Consider the following 19587-nt stretch of genomic DNA (forward strand, 5'->3'; position numbering starts at 1 on the left):
CAGGCATTCCCGTCTCGTGAGGCAAGAGTTTGTTTTTGCCAACCGCTTGTCTTACGCTGGAAGAACAGGTAATTCAGAAGCTCATGTAAAACTAGTGTCCCTTCCAAACTTAAAAGCACACCCTCAGCGTTCTTCATCTGCAGAACCTGGGTGCACTGAAAAGCTGGCATGGGCCAAATGCTTTTTGTTAAATCGCTCTCTCAGGGCCCTGTCTTTTTCTATTATTGAGCAGTTTTTTAGACACTCTTGCATCTAAAGGTATCCCTATGTCTAAGACATACAGGCGATAACTGAACAGGCAGTGTGTTTGTGCTGGAATAAGGACCCGACCAAATAACCCAAGCATACAGCTGATGAAGGAATTTCAGATACCAAGATGTAGGGCACTAGCTTCTAACTGGGGCTTCTACTTTGGTCTCTCTAGTTCATGAATTTCCTTCCTCTCTGAGTGCAGAAGCTCCTTATTAAATTACAGAGCCCATAGCTGATTCATGCAGAGTCTTCAAGGGATGCACTCATTTCACTGGAGCAGCGGAGATTTGGGCACAGATTACCAAGGACAATCTGAAGGGTATTTCACTGTCATTGAAATAGGCACAGAATTTGTTGGGGTTCTCTTCTGCAGAGAAAAAATGTCAGACATGCCTTTTTACAGCAATTAATAATTGGAATATAATTGTTTACTATTCCCATACATCTGAATTATGAAGTAATGCTTCTTCCTGCAGAAAGGCTATCCAAATATTTTCCTACTGGGTGAATCCCAGGTTAGAGTTATAAGAGGGTCTCATGTACTAGCACCAGCTGTCACCATCCTGTCTTTGAGCATATACGTCACTGCCTTGTGACAGATTTCTACGGGACTGTTCGTACAGTAAGGTACTACTAGGTTTTCGTTAGGGCTAGAAAAACTAAGCTGATAGGAGTTTGGGTCTTTTTTATCAGGCCAGAGGGTTTTTTTTTCTGATAGCAACTAGAAGCAAGTGCCTCCTGTGGATTGCATTCTCTGTAGAGAGTGAGTAGTCAATCAAAAACATCTTCCAAGGCAATAGGAAGCTCTGCACAGCTTCTCTACAGTACTGCACCGATGCGGCTGAAGAGCCACAACCTACACGTACCACTGAATCCCACCAGGCTCATTTCCTCAGACACAGCTGACATTTGGGAAACCCACGAATTAATGGTGCATTATGCAACTTCCAAGAACAAAACAAGCATTTGGAGCTACAGGGAGGGGACCACAGTACCGGCACACTGGCCCCTGTTTCTGTGGGGAAGGCAGAGAGGATAGTCCTGGTTGTCGTTCTTCCACTCTCTTTGACCAACTCTGTCTCGCACACCACAGCGTAGTCACCGTCAGCTGGCAGAGTCCAGTACTCACGCTAACTTTTTGGAGCTAGTCGCTCTGTCCACACTACATCGCTACAGACATCTCCGGAGACCGCATTTTAAGCTGTATCCTCCCACGCCAGGACCCCGGTGTGGGTCCTGGAGCAGCTCACGGAGCTGTGCGGGCTCATCTCGGCACCAGACGTGTCCGGGACCGTTGCGTGCGTGGCAGCAGCGCACCAGCATCTCGAAGCATTCGGTGCTCCGAGGCAGCCTTAACACTTCCCTCCCTAGAAGCCTGCTCCTCGGGGAAGGCTGAAAGGGTGCTCTCGTACCGGATTGTGCGATGTACGTGCCAAAGAAACGAGTTACGTTATAACCTTAGCGCTAGTCCTGGAACAGAGAGGAATATGCTGTTCATATTGCTTTGACTAGCAAGTTGCTATTTAAAGTTCAGGGCAAAGCTTTAAACCCTGAAAAGGTTTTGACATAATTGCTGGGGGCGGGAGGGGGGGGGGTGATGACGAACGACACAGGCAGGACTTTGGAAAAAAGGAGTGAAAGAAGGAGTACGTATCAAACTTCAGTTTCCTCATCAATACCCACTGGAGCTTCTGGGTAAGCACTAGCCCATATTTCCTGAGAGAGGTTAAATGCAAGCTGATCACCCCAGCTCCTCAACTTAATACATCTATCAGGGTTAACGATGACCTGGGTATGAGATCAGTCACTTTATTTCCTATGGAAAATTCTCCTATTCTCCATTAATAAAATAATTAAGTTCCCTGCAGTGTAAAGTATTTATTGGTTAATTCTTCTTGGGAGTCACTTGTCTTGACTTTGTTCAATGTTTTGTAAAATTCAAGATTAGGCTCATTATATTAAGAGCAGGATTCAAATCTATTTCGAATCTCATAATGGTATCCTCTCCTGCTACAAAATCTCGTCCCGGACTGAATATGGGAAGACAAAATTAGTCCTTTTCAAGAAGCAATCATCAAAGATCAATGACCATCAAAGCGCTTTACTTGGGGGAAAGAAGAAAGAGGCCAAATTTCAAGATAGTGCAGACAGTCAATGAGACTGGAGTGCTGGAAGCTGGTGGAATTTTTTTAAGTCATTCACAAATACTATATCTACCCTTGACAGGTCATTTCATTCTATTTAGCACTTTTTATTCTCTGTGGTTTATAAGCTCTTAAGCAAATGTAAGAGGGAGGAAAAGCTAACGTGTCTGATAATACACTATATCAGGCTGACAACCTAACTGAATTTCCCCTGTGGTGCCAGCAAAACGCTGTTCCAAAAAGTAATAATGCATACAAAAAAAAAAAAGGAAGAAGAAGAAAAAAAGGATCATAGAGATCATGCCATCACATTTAATTTCAGAGAACAAAACCTGAAGCTGATTTCTCTTTAGATCAGTTGTATACCAGTTGGAACATGGGTGCCTCGCACTGCGACAGAGTAATATGATCTGAGCTTTAAATAGCTGCCAAATAACCATGTGGTGGCTGGCAGCATTAAACGTGTTGCAATGAGAATGATCTGTTTCAAAGTAAAGCCACATAACAGAGGATAAGTCAATCTGATGTGGTATAGAAAAGGAGGGGGGAACTTTTTTCCATTATCTTTCTGGGTTTCTTTCTGTTTTAACTGTGTTTCCGTCTTGAAGATGCATTAATTTAACGTCTTTTTCTTAACAGGTTTAAAACCTGAATCGTGTGCAGGTCATTTCAGAGAACATCCCCTTGGGCACCTGGGCACAAGGTGGGGGGGGGGGAATGGTGTGAAGTACCACCATGAAGACCATCCCCTTGCTGCAACCCAGTTCAGAGCGGCTGCCTCCCAGTGTGAAAGGCACCTTCGCTGTGCAGAGGCTTCCCTTAGTTTCTACCAAATGCATCCTTGGCAGTTTTTAGGAACAGATAAGGAACAAATCTACGGCAAATAACATGGGGTGACTTCTGCTCCAGGCCCTCTCCTTATCCTCACAGGAAAATGTGGAGCCTTTCAGCACCCCGTGAGACCCTTCTGGGCTCTTTGGGATGTAGGGGAAAATCAGGTGCAGAGTTTGGAGGTGTCTGATATAGGAGATGCTGCCAGCCCTCCATTCCCTCTTACCTTCATGTCCAATGGCTTTCCTGATCCCTACTGTCAGCGTGTCTCCTGGGTAGATGAGCCACATTGCGGGCTGGAAAGATAGACCAGTTTAAACTGGTAACGTGAGTAAGGGACATGGAGGGAAAAGTGGTACTGTAAATACTTGCAATTCTTCTTTCTTCTGTCACTTTTGATTATAGATGACCGACTTCTGTTTTCAATTTCAGTGTCTCCACCAACTTCAGCAGCATCCATCCACACTAAGTTAACACAGCAGAATTTCATGTGAACATACTTTATGTAGTCTTCACTGCCTGGAAATCGCACTGCCGAAAGGACAGATAGGAACAGGAGAGCCAGAGGAAAACCCAGCTGCTGCATCAGAAGGTAAATAGCTCATTTAAGAGGTTCAGTGTAAGTTCTTAACAGATAATAAGCACAAGATACTTTGCAGCCAGTTAGGATTTTGCAAGAATGGGGACAGCAATACAGACACTACTTATGATTGTCCTACTAGCAGTTTATTAGCACACTATAGAGCACAGTCTCAGTTGCAGCAGCTAGGCACCCTGCAGAGAAATAAAGGAGGCTTTACTTTGCATTTCCTCAAAGGAGAACATTGCTTTCCCTCACTAATGTAAATGTCAATAAACAGCCACATATTTCATGAAGGTCAGCTCCAGTGAAACCTCCAGCAGCCACCCCAATGAGTAACAAGGATAAACCAGGGGCAAATCCTTTTCTGACTGGTTTTGTCCGCAGCTGCCTTTGCCACGTTGTGTCAGCGCGTCCCCCAGGAATCCCCACCAGCTGCACAGCGGGCTGGCAGAGGGCATCGCAGGGGGACGCTCGCCCTCCTTCCTCTCCCTCCTCCCTCACCTCCATCCCCTTCATGGTCCTCACCGTGTTTGCACTGGACAAGCGGATGATTGTCAGATTGAAAATAATCAGAAAATGCTTCTTGCCTACCTGTTCCTTTTACCATGACATTTCCAAACACGTTACTGACTTAAAAGAATCTTCCAGTATGACCATAGGCTATTAAGACAGCCAGGCAACTAAAAAAAAAACCAACCCAAAAATTCTATAGATTTGTGAGGAACACAGTTCTTTGACTAATTTCACAGAATATTTTGATTACAGTATTTAATCCCCTTTACAATCTTTTACTCAGCTCTAATCATGAAAATCCCTGCATTGCCGCCAAGGATTTTCTAGACAAAAGCGCATCTGGAAGAATGCCATGGAGCGAGTCTCCTTAGCTGGCCTGTCTTCCCCGAGTTCTTACAAACCCGTTCCCCTGCACATAGTTCTTTAACGAAATCAGAACAAGAGTTAGACTGTGCTTTTAGGTAATATCCATACAGAAATGCCTCCCCACCACCCTCCCCACCATCCCCTGGTCTGCAGCAGCTACTTATTTTACATCATGTGCTTATCTACATACGTGTTTTGGAGGGAGCAAGCAACCTGTCCCCACCATTTTAGAAGGACCCTGGCTCTCAGTTCTGCCTTTAGGAGAAGAAGGTGGTATCCAATTAAAGCAAATCGATAGAGCTACAGACTATTGCCAAAAGTGTGAGTTTGAGTGAAGAATTTATGAGCGCTCAAGCAATTTCTACTGACGCCAGAAAGGTCTCCTGAAGTTTCTAAGGAAACCCTTAGAAACACCTTGGATCTTCAGTGGCCATTACGTCCACGGTCTGACCCAAAGGGTTGCCTCCAAGAGAGGCCGCCTCGCACACGAGAGTGTAACTAATTTAGCCGCATAATGGAGAGAGTTCTGAAGATGCACATGGGCTGAATTAAGGGCTCCACGGGAGCCTTTGGCTCATTCCTTGCAGAGTTTATTAGTTGCTGCTGCACACATGGTCAGGTTTGCTGGAGGAAGTCCAGCTCTGAGGCACCTCTCAATTCCTCCAGCTTCTAAAAGTTGCAAGAAAGAGGCTCAAGCGTATTGCCCCCTCTAAGGTCTTGTGGAGAAGGACTCTCCCCTGCAGAGAAGCAGACAGGGGTTTGGGGGGGTACCTAGTCAAATAACTCTTGATTATTGAATTTACCTCCACAATTACCAGTGAGTATCCTAGACTGTAAAGGGGGTAAATACCAACAGATTGTATTATTTGAGAAACAGTATGTGATTGTGTAATTAAGGGCAGGAATATAATACCATATGCACAAGGGGCAAGGTTAATTCCAGCATTTCCTGACTAACCAAGGGCATTATGGCATAACCCTAATGTTCTCCGGATGGCTATCATTTATATGGAGTTCATATATATGCTTATGAAAATTTGGTTAAAATTCACCCATCATACTCTCTGACACAGTAATTAAAAACACCATGTTAGCTGCCAATAAAAATATTTTTGTGATTTGGTAATTATTCCAAACCTCATAGGCCCAGCTCCCCTACCCCCTTGCCCTTGTTGTCTTCCTGTTCTATAATGTGTACAGCTAATCTTGATGATGGAAAAATAAATAAGTAGCGGGGAAGGCTGGAAAGCTTCCAATCACAAAAGCTCCTGAAATGGAAGCAACATCCAATCTGGCCCACCACATCTTCTAGGTGGGCACTCCTTTCCTGCCTTTTAGTGATGCTTTCAGTATTCATAACAGCTGTGGAATTAAGCATTATGAACAAGAAGAAACCAACATGCAGTCTTTACTTCTCCCCATCAGTCCCAAACTATTCCGCGCTGCGTTACCAAGTGAAAACCAACACACTCTCAGACGGATTTAATTTCAACTTGGGCCCAAGGCCAGACAAAGTTTCCCCATTGTTAAAACTCCACCCCATCTTTTCCATACCATGCATACAATCCCATCCTCACCCCATCTTCCAAACATATGTGCGAACACACACACACCCCATAGACAGAGAACCAGCCGCGCCTCCAATGCAGAACCAAATCCACCTCCCCCAGTGTCTTACCTAGGCGCATTGCTTTCCCTGGGATGACTAGCAGGCAAGTTGGATTTGGTCTATAATGCACATTTTTAATATTTGCAAAAATGAAGGCTACATAAAACATACATTTTCATGTCCTAGATATTGTCTTCATAATAAACCCTTTTTAATAAAAAAGTCATTTTACACGACCAGGAAAATGTTTGTTGGGGGAGCCAATTATTCCATTCAAAAATAAAAGGGTTAAAACTTGATTAAAATATTAATGCTATAATTCAAAGTACAATTTTGGCATAACTTCAGCTAGTGATTTACCTACGGTATGTTGGCTTATAGAATCATGCAACAAACATGGATTTCAGAATACAGAAGTATACAGCTTTCAAATGCATACAGAAAAGAGAATAAGTGTAACGGAAGCAGTTAAGCTTTTACATGTATGGACTAATGGACTAGCACCAGGTTGCTGTTCACGGCAATTGTCTTCTCTCTTGTCCTCTTCCCATGGATGCTGCATGAACAACTGCACTCTATTTTAATAAAGTGCAGACATGTTTGCTTGTATTAAAGCTAAGGCAAGTAGTGGGAAACAGGAGAGGAGGTAGATTGAATTACTGTGTTTGAATGTTTGTTTTCTCCTCTACCTTGTACCATTTTCCACAAGCAGAAGCACAAAGTAAATGTTAAAAAGACAAATGTATAAAATGTTGATTTGGCCCACTTCATGTTGGGCTTTTGGTTGCAGAAAATTTTTACCTTCCTTTGTCTGCAAAACTGCAAAAATGCTGCTAATAGTACAATATGGAGAACCATATGTGTACTTTCTAAAGAATTAAAAACAGCTAGTTGGTACTAAAGGTGGTTTCTTCCTGTATTGAGTTTTGTGTCCTTTACCCTTAAACAAGTAACAGAAGAACTTCCAGGAGTCTGCCTGCACACTTAGGATTGCCATCATGGTAATAATGTATAAAATTGTGTTCCATTTTACAACTGTCAGGAAGTTTCACTAGGATTCCTGTATTCCCTTCAGCAGTGTACAACTAGTCTGAGTGTAAATAAATGGCACGCCCTACCAACAAGAACAGCATTCCTGCTAATAAAGCAAAAAATACTCCTATAGGAGCCAGCATAAAAGACCAGCCATAATGTACATAAACAGCAAAGTCTGGGCAATCCATTTTTTTCATGTTTGTGTAGTTTTCCAGATCAGCCATCGCCTGGACCCAGATGACATACATCACGACTACCAGCGAAAACAAGACACCTGGAAAAGAAACACCGGGTTTTAACAACAGAATGTGAGACAAATGCTGGGTGCATTTACTGTAATACCTGAAAACCCATCAATGCTTGAGGCCCCGTCTGCAAGGCACAGTCAGCCACCACTGGGGGTTTTTTTTGCCTTTGGCTTCCTCTAACAAGCGCTATCTCCACCTTGCTTCTGATCTGCACTGAAAGGCATATTCCCGCGACAAAGGATATATCTGGGTTTGGTAGGCAGACTGAAACACAGGTGTGTTTAGGGACAAAATTCAGGCAGGTATTTACTGTTCTGAATTCAGGCGCCAAGGGAGGGGAAAGGAGGGAGGTTGGGATGGGATGACCTGGAAAAAAAAAATCTACTTTTGCTTCCCGAACTCTGACATTGTTTCTATCACAGTCTTCTGGATGAGATATGGAAAAGGGGAAAGGGGTGGGAAATCTTTCTCTCATCTTCACCTCTCTACATTTGCTTCTTTTTTCTTATGAAAAGGGCTTTGTTTGGAACGTACTACCTTCAGAGTATTCTATTCAAATATTTTGCAGACAAATTCAGATGTATTTAATTCAAAATCCTCCAAATTAGAAAAGAAGTTCCAGGTATAGGAACAAAACCCAACAATAATGAAATACTGGCTATGAAGCAGGCTATTAGTATTAACCTCAGATTGGATACAATGGTTTCCTGGAATTAATCGACCACATAATTCACAGCCTTTTCCCAACCACTCCTCTGAAAGGCCTTTGGACTGTTTACACATGATAGTAATAGGAGCACACGTCCTTACAAACTCTGTTAATCTCTTTGTTACTATACACCAGAAGGAGATATAAGAAGAAAGTGCTTTCCAAAGTATCAGTTGCATTCCTAATATTTCATTTCACTTTAGAGGAATGTGGACACTTGAGAAATGCAAGCCTGCACCACAGATGCTCCAGCAGAAGATTTGCTGGAAAGCTGAGGGCACAAGTCTGAATTTTTTGCGTGCTCCAGCCTGTACCCGCTTGCTCCCTTAGCTCCAGCTGTCACAGCACAGTTACAGCAGCAGGACTATCTATTCCAACATTAAAACATTTGGGTGACACCACCCCATCATGTTTTTATCCTAGTATATTTAGGTATCTCATTAAAACCACAAGCCAGTGCATACTCCTGGGAACACTTATTGGCAAACTTGAGTCTGCAGGCTGTAGAGCTGCAGAGTCTAAGTCAAAGATATTTGTGGTCTCTTCCCCATCCTCCTAAATACTTGCAATGCAACCTTGAAAAAATGTGACGCTTGTGGCGAAACCCACAAATGCACTTTGGAATTTGCTTCCAGACCCGCCTGTCCTGGTAACCCTTCAGGGTTACCTTTCCCCACCCCACTCCGAGATGCTGCCTCACTACCTCCTTTCCCTGCTCTTCCTACCCACTTACCAGGGAGCAACTCTTGTCATCGCTCCCTCGTTTGCTTCAGGCAAAATCAGACAGGTTAGCTGAGCAGTTTAAATTGCCGATCTGGTGACATTCTTCTTGGTGCTTTATGGTCAGAATGTAATAGCTTTACATTCTGGACAACCTGAACCTCTGGCAGGTGAGAGCTCACAACTCAATGCTTGTGAACACTACCTTTTGAAGCCCACCAAAAAATGAGCTGAAGTAGTTAACCTGAGGCATAATCAAAACGTGACTGAAAATCCCAAAGGATCTTGCAATTTTTATGAGGCTGAAAGAAAGTAGAAAAACTAAATAAAGAAGGAGGCAGACACATTTCATGTCTATGAAATATACTTCCAGGATTACATTTTTTGCTAGGGCTCAAATTCCTAACAAAGTTTGAAAAAAACCAACACTCAACTCTAAAAGGCATAAATTAAATTTTGAAAGTATTTTACCTAAGTAAAACTCAATTTTGATGGAATTTAGTACTGTGCTTGTATTAAACATAAAACTGGTGAAACAGAGAGAAGAATCACCTTAGGGCCAGACCTAAAGAATGAGAAATTAAATTCAGGACTCTCCAAATATAAGTCAAACTGAGCAGAAGATTCCTACAACAACATCTAACGATCATAGATAACATAGGCAACACAGGAAAATTAGGACCCAACAGAGCTAGTAACTTTTGATGTAAAAAGAAAAAAGATAAATGGAGTTATTAGAGACATGGAGTTTGTTCAAGGTTTCAAAACTTCAAACAAAAAAAAAATTATAGCCCAAAGATTTGGAAAGATAATTTAATAATATGGCAAAATCCATACGAGCATTGGAATTTACCTCTTCAGATGGTTGTGCCTGTACATTTTCAAACATCTGTAATCTTCTATTTATTCTTTACATTGGGGAAAACTTAGTTCAAAACAGTAATAATTACAAAAAGTAGCAGCAGGTCAGTATAACCAGGCCTGGCACATCTGGACTCACCTCCGGTACCCTGGGCAGACACAAAGTTAAGAAGCCCAGTTAGTCAGAAGCATCTGCCACTAAAACAAGACTCCGTCAGAGGTGCTTTAATCTTGAAATGGGCACCCCTTGCTCTTCGGGCAGTCTGAAGCAACACCTTCTAGGTGGTTCCACTAGAGCCAACACCATGTAGGTGCAAAATAGGAAGCCAGTGCTGCCAGTGGTAAAACAACTTCAGGGATGCTAAAATCCATCGGGTGATTTCACAGCAGGCTGTTAATACCTGTGTGTGGCAAATTGTTGGGTATGGAAATTTGCTGAAGAAATGTATGTCAAGCAGAGATAAATGTCCTTCTTTAAAAGAAAAGAAAAAGAAAGGGAGAATATGTAAACCCTCTTAGTTAATTAAGGCACTAAAGGAGTATTTAAGGGTTCTCACTATCTGCTAATGGAGGCTAATTAGTAGGTATATTGCTTAGTGTGTTCAAGAAATGTCTTGAACAGTAGAATCAGGCTAAGTAAAAACTGACCATGTCCTGTTGCCTCCAACAGCATTTCATTCATTAGTGCTCCTTTTGTCTAATTTTCACAGAGTTATGATTTCATGAGAGTTAAGCATTTAGACAGGAGTTTACTGAATATGTATTTATTCTGGGAAATCTGTTCCTGCAGTCTTGCACTACCTATTGTGAATGTCATGAACTCTCATAGCCAAGCTGCAAGGTAAAATTACTGAGATTGAAAAAAACCTCCACAATTTCATGGAGCAAATATTTTTAGGAACAATATGTGCTATGATGTATTTCTACAGTTTCAGCATTTAGACCTTTTGCATAGTGAGCGAGTGTCCATTTGCCCTTGCCTTTTAGTGAATATAAAATAAAACAGCAGTTGCATGAATCAGGAATGATGGGGGAAATTATTCCTAGAACATGAAATATGTCTGAGAGAGATTAAGACAAATAAATAGTTCCCTCCTCCTCCTTTTTCTTTCTTTTTTTCCATTTTGCATTTTTTTTAAGAACACACATGTTTGATACACAGCTCTGTGCAGTGTGATAAGACATGGACGTCTCTGAGGTCACTCTTTTCTGTCTTTTGCATTTATTCTTTTGAATTTCTTTCAAACAAATACTTGTGCATATTGCAGTGGAGAAAGAATACAGAACCTTTAGAAATGTCTATGAATTCAAGAAGCAGTTTGCTGGCCTTTAGTACTTATTCTTCCCACGTAGAAATGCCTTTCACTTGTCAATGGTGAATGGCTGTTTATGGCACAAATCTTTTACTATGCAGACACGAAGACAACAGGTGCTGGAAAGAATGATGTGAGCTTTTTACTTGTCCTTAGAAGTTTAGAACTCTGTACCTCACTTGAGGAAAACTTGTACATGTGTGTATATATATTTTTTTTTAACTGCATTTTTCTGTCCTTGTCCTTATTACAGATTCTACCACCTACCTTGGCCTCTTGTGACTTTATTTAAAAAGTATGGTTGACATTCTACTCTGAAGTACGTGAAGAGGATCCCACTTAAGAGTTATGGGAGCTGGCACATATCTCTGAAGACAGATTTTTGTCCTCATCTAGGAGCTAGAATTAAAATACCAGCTTTTTTCACTCTTTTGGCAGGAAGCAAAAGTCATACTGGTACTTCTAATCTTGCTTCTTCACAAGGGTGTGATTCTGTAATGCTCCGTGCACACCCTGGGGGCTTGCTTGTTTGACATCAGTACAAGAGGACAGTTTTCATCACCAACCAGGCAGCAACAGGCCCAAGGTAATTATGGAGTTTATTGAAGGCTACTTTAAGTGATTATTTTAAAGCAGCTTTCCCTTCTTTTCCTATGACCTTTGAAGCAACTATAAGGCTTCTTACAGTTTGCACTACTGTAGCTGCTCTTGGTCCATCCTCTGCTATTGTAGACATGGAGGTGAGACTGCAAAGACAGCCCTTGAGTCACTGACTGTGGCATCACTGAACTGATATGCACTTTTCCCCACCAGTGTAACATCTGTAGTTTCACCTGCAACCTCAGGTAGTTAATGTGATTACAGAGCTTAATAGGGAAAGCTGCTAGTCAGCAAGCTTCCACCAATACTAATAACTGCATGTGCCTCTCCATTGGCGGTAGCCCAGCTGCACCTCTCAATAAGAGAGGTGGGCAGCCTTTACTGAAGGTCAGGATGAAGACAAGGCAGGTGTGTTGCTTTGCCACAGATCAGACATCAGAATTTCTCTGTGGGTAGGTCTGTTGCTGTTTTGGCCCCAGATATGTGACACTGTGGAGAGGCTTCTGAGGTTCCTTTGGAGACCCTTTGCAGTTCATCCACATGAGCACCAGTGATGCTGGCAGAGAGACCTTGAGTGGGTAATTACAAGGTTCTGAGTGTGAGAGGTAGGAGCATGGGGCCCAGATGATGATGGTCTCAAACCTGCTGCCCAAAGGATAAAAACTGCACAAAAGCTGGTATATGCTGTTCATTGGCTCCTAGCTTTGTAGTTAGTGTCGCAAGCAGGGCTTTGGCTTCTGTAACCATGGGACCCTCTTTGAGATACAAGGACTGCTGGGGAGAGGTGAGATCCATCAGACAAGGTAGGGAAAGAGCAACAAGCTCGGTAACCTTGTGAGAAGAGATGCAAGCAAGGGAGATGGACATCAAAGCCTCCAGATAAGCGCAGGGCAGGGAATAGAGAGCATATGCATGGGACAGCAATGCGGGAGGCTTGTACGCTTCCACTGGGAAAGCAGCACAACTGAAAGCATATCTCAAATGCATGTACATAAATGAACTTGGTGTTGGAATAACATGGGAAAAATTCAAGTTTCTACAGTCACTGGATGATGGATGCTGCTGCTGCAGATGTGGTAAGACAGCTTGCTTGATTGGGATGCTTTGCTGGATGGGTGCAGACTTAAAGAACAGGCAGTTAAGATGGGGTGGGATGGCTGCAGTCTGCACCAAGAAATATCTTGAATGGATAGATATCTTCTAAGTAATAGGAGCTTAAGATCAACAAGGTGGACAAAAAGGGTGTGGTTATGGTGGGCATCTGCTACAGGCCACAGTCAAGAAAAGGAAGTGGACTGGAAAACCAGTTCCGATTTCTGGTTCTCACAAGGGACTCAGCCACCCCATTATCTTCCAGAAGGGCAACATCAGAGAGAGAGAGCAGTCCAGGAGGTACATAGCTGGACTGCATCAAGGATAGCTTTTTGAAATAGTTGTGGAACAGACCAGCCAATGGAAGTGCTTTGCTGGACCTGCTACTCACAAATAAGGAAAAACTGGTCAGAAATATGACAGATAGTGTTAGCTGTGTTTATAATGGCCATGAAATGGCAAAGTTTAGTATCCTAGGAGGAATATGGAAGGTGAGTAGGAGATTAAAGACCCAGGACTTCAGAAGAACAGACTTCAGCTTGTTCAGGGAACTGGTAGGCAGGATCCCAAGGGAGGTTGCCCTGAAGGACAAAGGATGCCTTGAAGGGCAAAGGAGCCCAGAAGAACTGGTTGTTCCTCACAGGCAACTTCCTTAAAGCACAAGAATGGTCCCTCTCAGTGTGCAAGAATTCAGACAGGTCTGGCAGAAATGAAAGTTAACCTCATACAGAGCTGCATTAGCAAGAACATAGTCATCAGATTTAAGAATACTATTATTTCCCTTTACTCAGCACTCATGACATCATATCTGGAAAACTGTGTCCAGTTTGAGGCCTCCTGGTGAAAGAAAGATACTGATAAACTGAGGTGATGACCACCAAGATGGTTAGGGGGATGGAGGACAAGGAGAGGCTGAGTGAGCTGGGGAGTTTTAGTCTACAGAAGAAAAGAGTCTTCATCTGTCTAAATGGAGTTAGAGAGAAGATGGGGATAGACTCTTCAGAGACCTGCACACGGAAAAGATAGACACAATGGTCACAAGCTGCAGCAAGGACAAGTTCAGGTGGATATAAGGAGGAAAAAAAAATTCACATTTGAGTTGGTCACACTGGGACAAGTGCCCAAAGATGCTGTGGAAAATCAATTATTGTAGATTTTAAAAACTTGACTGGATAAGGCTCTCAGCTGCCTGATCTAAATTTGAAGCTAGCCCTGCTTTGAATGGGAGGTCAGACTTGATTGCCACAAGAGGTCCTTTCCAACCTAAATATTGTGTCACTTGGGATCTCTGTTTAGCCTCCTTCCATAGGTCCCTCCAAAAGGCAAGTCCACCTGCCTTACCACAGATAAGGTAAAGTGTCCCTCTGAGAGTGTGTTTCTTACTATTGATGATAGAAGTTTAAGCAGTTGGTTCATAGAAAACACTTAGCTTTCAGATGGCTGAACAGCTGGCATGAATCCCATTCCCAATGACACTTCAGCTGCTTCCTGAACCCTAAGATGGCACAGCAGACCATGCTACAAGCTGTTCTTATCTTCAGTTGAGGCAGAGCTTTTATCTGCTACCTAATTTGTCAGTTAAGGTTGCAAAAGGATACAGACACTTCAGTCCAATAACAGGTATTAAAATTGCTTCATCTAACATTTTTCTTTAAAGATATGTAAGTAGAAAAATGACTGATCTTCCTGTCTTCTTCCAAGCTTCCACAGAAAAACCACCTTGTCTAACTTATTTCTCAGAAGCCTACTATTCTCTCCAGTACAACAGCTACTTGAACTTTGCGGTAAGACAGCATCCAGGCCCTTTCAAAACAATGTATATAATTCCTTTTTTCTTCAAATCAATATGCTGGCTTATGTCTTACAAGAACTCTAACTTCACTTATCTAAGTTGCATTACATCATTTCCCCATTGGTCTGTGTTTAAATAGATGCACACCCTGGCTGCATCCTGATCATGTGTTGGTATGAGTGGTAAATATACACCACTTCTCATTGCTCTCCCCTTCCGTGCCCCGTTTTTCTTTGGGAGGCAGTAAACAAACAGGGTGTCTAGTCCTGAAGGAGATGGGATAGAAGAAGCGGTCAGAGCAGAACAGAACACAGTAGAGCACACCACCCTGCCTTCTAGAAGCTGGCTAAAACACTCCTCTTCTGTACCAAGTTCTGCCTTATCTTGCTCTGCCCCCAAGTTATCCCAGATTTAAGCTATTAACAATTGTGAGGGATTCCTACTGGGAGAGAGAGTAATTGCATACTGTCATACCTTTGGGTCTGAGAATCCCTCTTACTCTCCATTTAACGCAATGGGCCATTCACCCAGGAAACTGGGTTGTTGCCCAAGACCTCCCACAGGACATAGCTTTAACTGCTGTCAATGCAGGGTATTTATAAGCTCTTCTTATGTCAGTATGGTCATTCCCACCAGCGTGATTTTAATTGATGATATAATTAAACCCTCACCTTGGCTACGGGAGTACTTGTGAGAAGAACCAAGAGCAACAAACTTTTAAAATGTTTTTGTGGGTGATCTGAAGTGTTGGATAGGATAATGAAATTTACAGTAAGTACCTTCCCCACGCAGCCCTACCCTATTGATGGGATTGGGAGTAGATGCAGAAGAGCTTGTTCAGGAATGCTGTCCCCCTATCCAAGCCAAAATTTCTTGTGCAAGCTGAGTGGCTCCAGGGTCCTATATTCTGCTGCCACCGCCACCTTTTGGCAAATCATAGCAGGATTTTGCTAAACATCTTTGCTTTTCAAAAACCACAATGGTAATAGTAAAAATAACACAGCTGCTCTTCTCTGAAGCCCTGATTGAGAACAGTCCTGAAGTTGAAAGATTCTACATATATAGAGAATAAAAAGTCAGGATTTCCCTTGAACATCTGCTCTATAGGGACAAAGGGTGAGAGGGGCAAAGAGACTGGCCCAAGGTCACACACTGGGATAATAAAGCTCACTTAACTTCACACACCTAAAAAATAGTCTCTTTAGATTCCCTCACTAAAGGAAAGAGAGGTGTAGGGTTCCTCCACAGCACATTCATCTGATCCAATTAGGCCCCCTCTTTCAGGATGAAACAAATCCCTAGCTGGGGGAGCTTCTTACATACCTCCTGTTTTTACTGTCAGTGAATGTTATTGCCTCTTGCAGACCTCCTAGGGAAGCCAAGGGAGACTAGTGCAGACTTGGGGATCTAACTTTCGCCTGCCTAAATGAGGGCAGATAAAGTGACCCAGAGTGGAGAACACACACGTCGCTTCGCACCTCTGCCCATCGGTTCCTGGTGTCTTTCAAGTGCCCTTTTCCTCTTTAACAGCCTGTGCTACTTTCTAGTGACAGCTGAGGTTTTTTACAGATTACAAATGCATAAAAAGAGCAGGACCCATATGGGCTCTTACCTTGCAAATTAGTGACAAAAAGCATTGAAATGCCTTAGGATTTCCGTCAGGCTATTAATATTTTTTGTATGTCTTTTAAAAGCGTGGAGGAGCAATTCTCAAGGGATCAAATGCAAGTATGCAGGAGTTTTTTCAGCAAAAATATTATAAAATACTTCCCACACTTCACTGAGGGTCCTTTAAAAGGGAATAACGATCACTAGCTGCATATGAAGAGCTGCGAGGTGAAGTGGGTAAGCAAGGTCAGCAGGTCAGTAACAGAAGCAGAAAGAGAGCCCAGGCTTTTTGGTCCTGACACGAGTGGCTCTACCCTGTAACACAACACTGCTCTCCCAGGGCTGCCTCTCACCAGGCTTTATACAAAGAGGAACAGTGAGCACATACTATCATTTATGTCCTACGCAACTGTATCTTACACACCAGTGTGACATCTTCCCAGACTTTTCAAGATTAACCAAAGAGCATCCCAGAGAGCTGCCTGTATCACCTGAATCCTGGGAGGGTGCATCCTCCTTAGTACGTGTGGGTTATGAGGAAGGAGGGAATTCAGTTATTTGTTATCTTTCATTCACAGAGGTTTAGAGCTTCCACTTACTCATATGTGACAACTATTTTGTGTAGTCCAATCACATCCAAAACATTTCTCCTATATTGGTCATGTGAATGTGCTCTGTCTTCCAACTTCTTTAGAGCCCACCATAATCACCTTTTGTGTCACTGATAAAAAAACCTCTCTCCTTAGCTAAAGCCCTTGAGAATTCTATAAGGCAGTATCCCTAAATCTGCATTCTTTTTCCTGCTAAAAAAGTAGACTGAAATTGCAGTGTAATTCCATGATTTTTCCTGTTTGGTTTTTTTTTATCTTAATCCAAAAGTAGCTTTTAGAACAGCTTCATGACTAAATACCTGTGGAAAGAATTGTCTCCAAGGCAGGCACTCCACAAGCCAAAAGATAGAAGCATATGCTTTTTCTTTCTTTTAACTGTGATTAATATAATTTTGGTCAAGGAAAATGGAAGAAATACCTCATCCTTTCTACTCTTTAATTGACTGAGCAAACAGTATACCCACCAGCAATGATGAAAAAGCCTCCTCCTGCTTTGTACAGAACGTGGCTGGCAAAAGGAGCTGCACAGATGATGAAGAAACTAGCCATCACAATAGAGAGCACTCCCAGGAGCATAAGAACTGTCCAGAAACCTCGATAAACTGGAGAAAGGGAAGAAGGAACAAAAGAATACAACACTTTTTAGAACTTAAACAAGTGACATATTTGGCTAACAACGATTTTTCTTTTTCCCCTCTCTTTTCACTTGCCTTATTAACAAATAAAACATTCATTCTATTGTACATATATGTTATATATCATGTGGACCAAATTAGGTTTGAACACCAGTCCTTGTCTGATAATCATGGAAAATAGGTTGTAAGTTACCAGGAATAAAATCTGTCTGCTTAATATTTAGCAGTGACTTGTAAGATAGCAACTTGACCAAATTTATGCTCTTTAGAAAATGGTACACCAAAGCTGTAGCAATGATTCTTTGGGATAAAGGATTGGACTGACAGGATACAATTGTTTTACGAAAATTGTCTGGGAGAAGCAGAGAGCTGCAACATCTTGACATTCTTAGTGCTCAGACCATATCACCAATAGCAATCTGTGAGTCCTCTACAATTTACAACTGGATAATTCTCCTTACATATAGTCATATTCAGTAGAAGGAAATTTAAAGCAGGATGGGGGAGAAACTCAAAACATGTGAACTGGTTTTCTGAAACAGTTAAGTATTTTAAACCAGCCTATTCCTGCTCTAAAGTTCTTTGTATTTTATTAAATTTAAAATGTGATGTTTCAGAAGCCCCTGTTAGACAGTGCCAAGCAGTGCTGAATTAATGGATGCAGCTGGTGATAAATGAGCCGAGAGTTTTGTGACATACTCTGGCCAAAAGAGTCTTTCTAACAATTATTTTTTAGCTGGTTAATTGCACATCCATTTAACAAAGTCATCATTTTACAAATGCTACAAGAGTGACATAAATTTCTCCCATGAATTTAAAAATTGGTACATTAACACAACCCATTAGTAAAATTATGAGTTGTAAAGATCTCCATCGTCAGATCTGGAAATCTTGAAGCACTGACAATTCAGTCAGTGAAAAACATTTCCACCCAACTGAGGGAAAGCATATAAGCCAGCTGGCAAGTCAGGAAAAGCGAGTCACAAAAGAAACTGCCACTTATCATTTGACAGCACCTACTTACTGTTATGGCAAAACACAACCAAGCAACTATTATACTGGTTCATATCCTGAAAGTTTCAAGTTCATACAGCTTGTTACAGGCAGCTATTCTGGAATAATTCAGGTTTGCTCTCATCTGAAATCTGACAGTGCATTATACATTATCAGCTCGTGCTTCCCGCTAATGTGTTCCAAAAATCTATAGTTTTTAACTTCAGCAGCTTAACTCATGTTAAAGTTAAGCCTTGTAAATGTATTAGCTAGATCACATTCACCACATCACATTAGCCACACTTTTTAAATAACATCCTTTTTAATCCAGGCAAACATTCAGAGACATAATTTTCCGCCACACTGATCAGCAGATTCGGGCATAGGAAGGATGAATGTGTCTGAAAGCAGCTGGCAGAAGGGTTAAAATTGTGTTTTGGTTCATATCCAACACAAGCCTTCTTTCCACATAAACAAAAAAATATGGAAATTGTAGGTAAGAAATAAGGCTGTGGCTCAGCAAAGCAGTTAAGTGTGTGTTCTGCTTTAAGTACTCCACCTCTAACGGGATTTAGGCACCTGTTTAAAGTTAAACACATAGTTAAATGATTCACTTAATGCAAATGGACAGTGAATGGAGACCTAGAAAGGTAAATCTCTCAAGTCTTTCAGTCGTGGGTCTCTGAAGCAATTTCATATTATTTTACTCATGGGGCTACTTTGCTAAGCTTCATCGCAGTCCCCAAGTCCATGGGACATTACTTCCTCATTTAAAACCTAATACCGCTAAATCAGTCTATAACCACCCAACTCCTTTACATGGGTGGCCCAAGGTACTTCAAAGTCATGCTACATAATAGGACACATTGGCCAAAATGGACCTTGAAAAAGCTTTCTTTGATATCATTATGGTCAGTCACCTAAGACATACAGCACTGTTTCTATTTTCTGAATGGATGAGGACACAAGATTCTCCAGCATTACAATATCAGTATCCAATTTCATTATCTGCTCTTCATACAGAAAGCTTTGAAGTCTGCTTTCAGTGAAATTTTACCAGAAAAGCTTGATT

General features: G+C 42.0%; 1 protein-coding gene across 2 annotated transcripts in view; it reads right to left on the reverse strand.

The window, feature by feature from the left end:
- Window positions 1-6156: 6156 nt before the first annotated feature.
- Window positions 6157-19587, reverse strand: part of TMEM182 (transmembrane protein 182) — a 32502-nt gene continuing 19071 nt past the window's right edge. For both annotated transcript variants that reach the window (XM_075057270.1, XM_075057269.1), the window contains exons 4-5: window positions 17352-17489; window positions 6157-7607 (exon numbers count right to left, since the gene is read on the reverse strand). In XM_075057270.1, the coding sequence (XP_074913371.1) occupies window positions 7384-7607; window positions 17352-17489 (362 nt within the window). In that variant the 3' untranslated portion in view covers window positions 6157-7383. The remainder of the gene's footprint in view (window positions 7608-17351; window positions 17490-19587) is intronic.

Source organism: Buteo buteo, chromosome 25 (genome assembly GCF_964188355.1).
Source record: "Buteo buteo chromosome 25, bButBut1.hap1.1, whole genome shotgun sequence".
NCBI classification, from domain to species: Eukaryota; Metazoa; Chordata; class Aves; order Accipitriformes; family Accipitridae; genus Buteo; species Buteo buteo.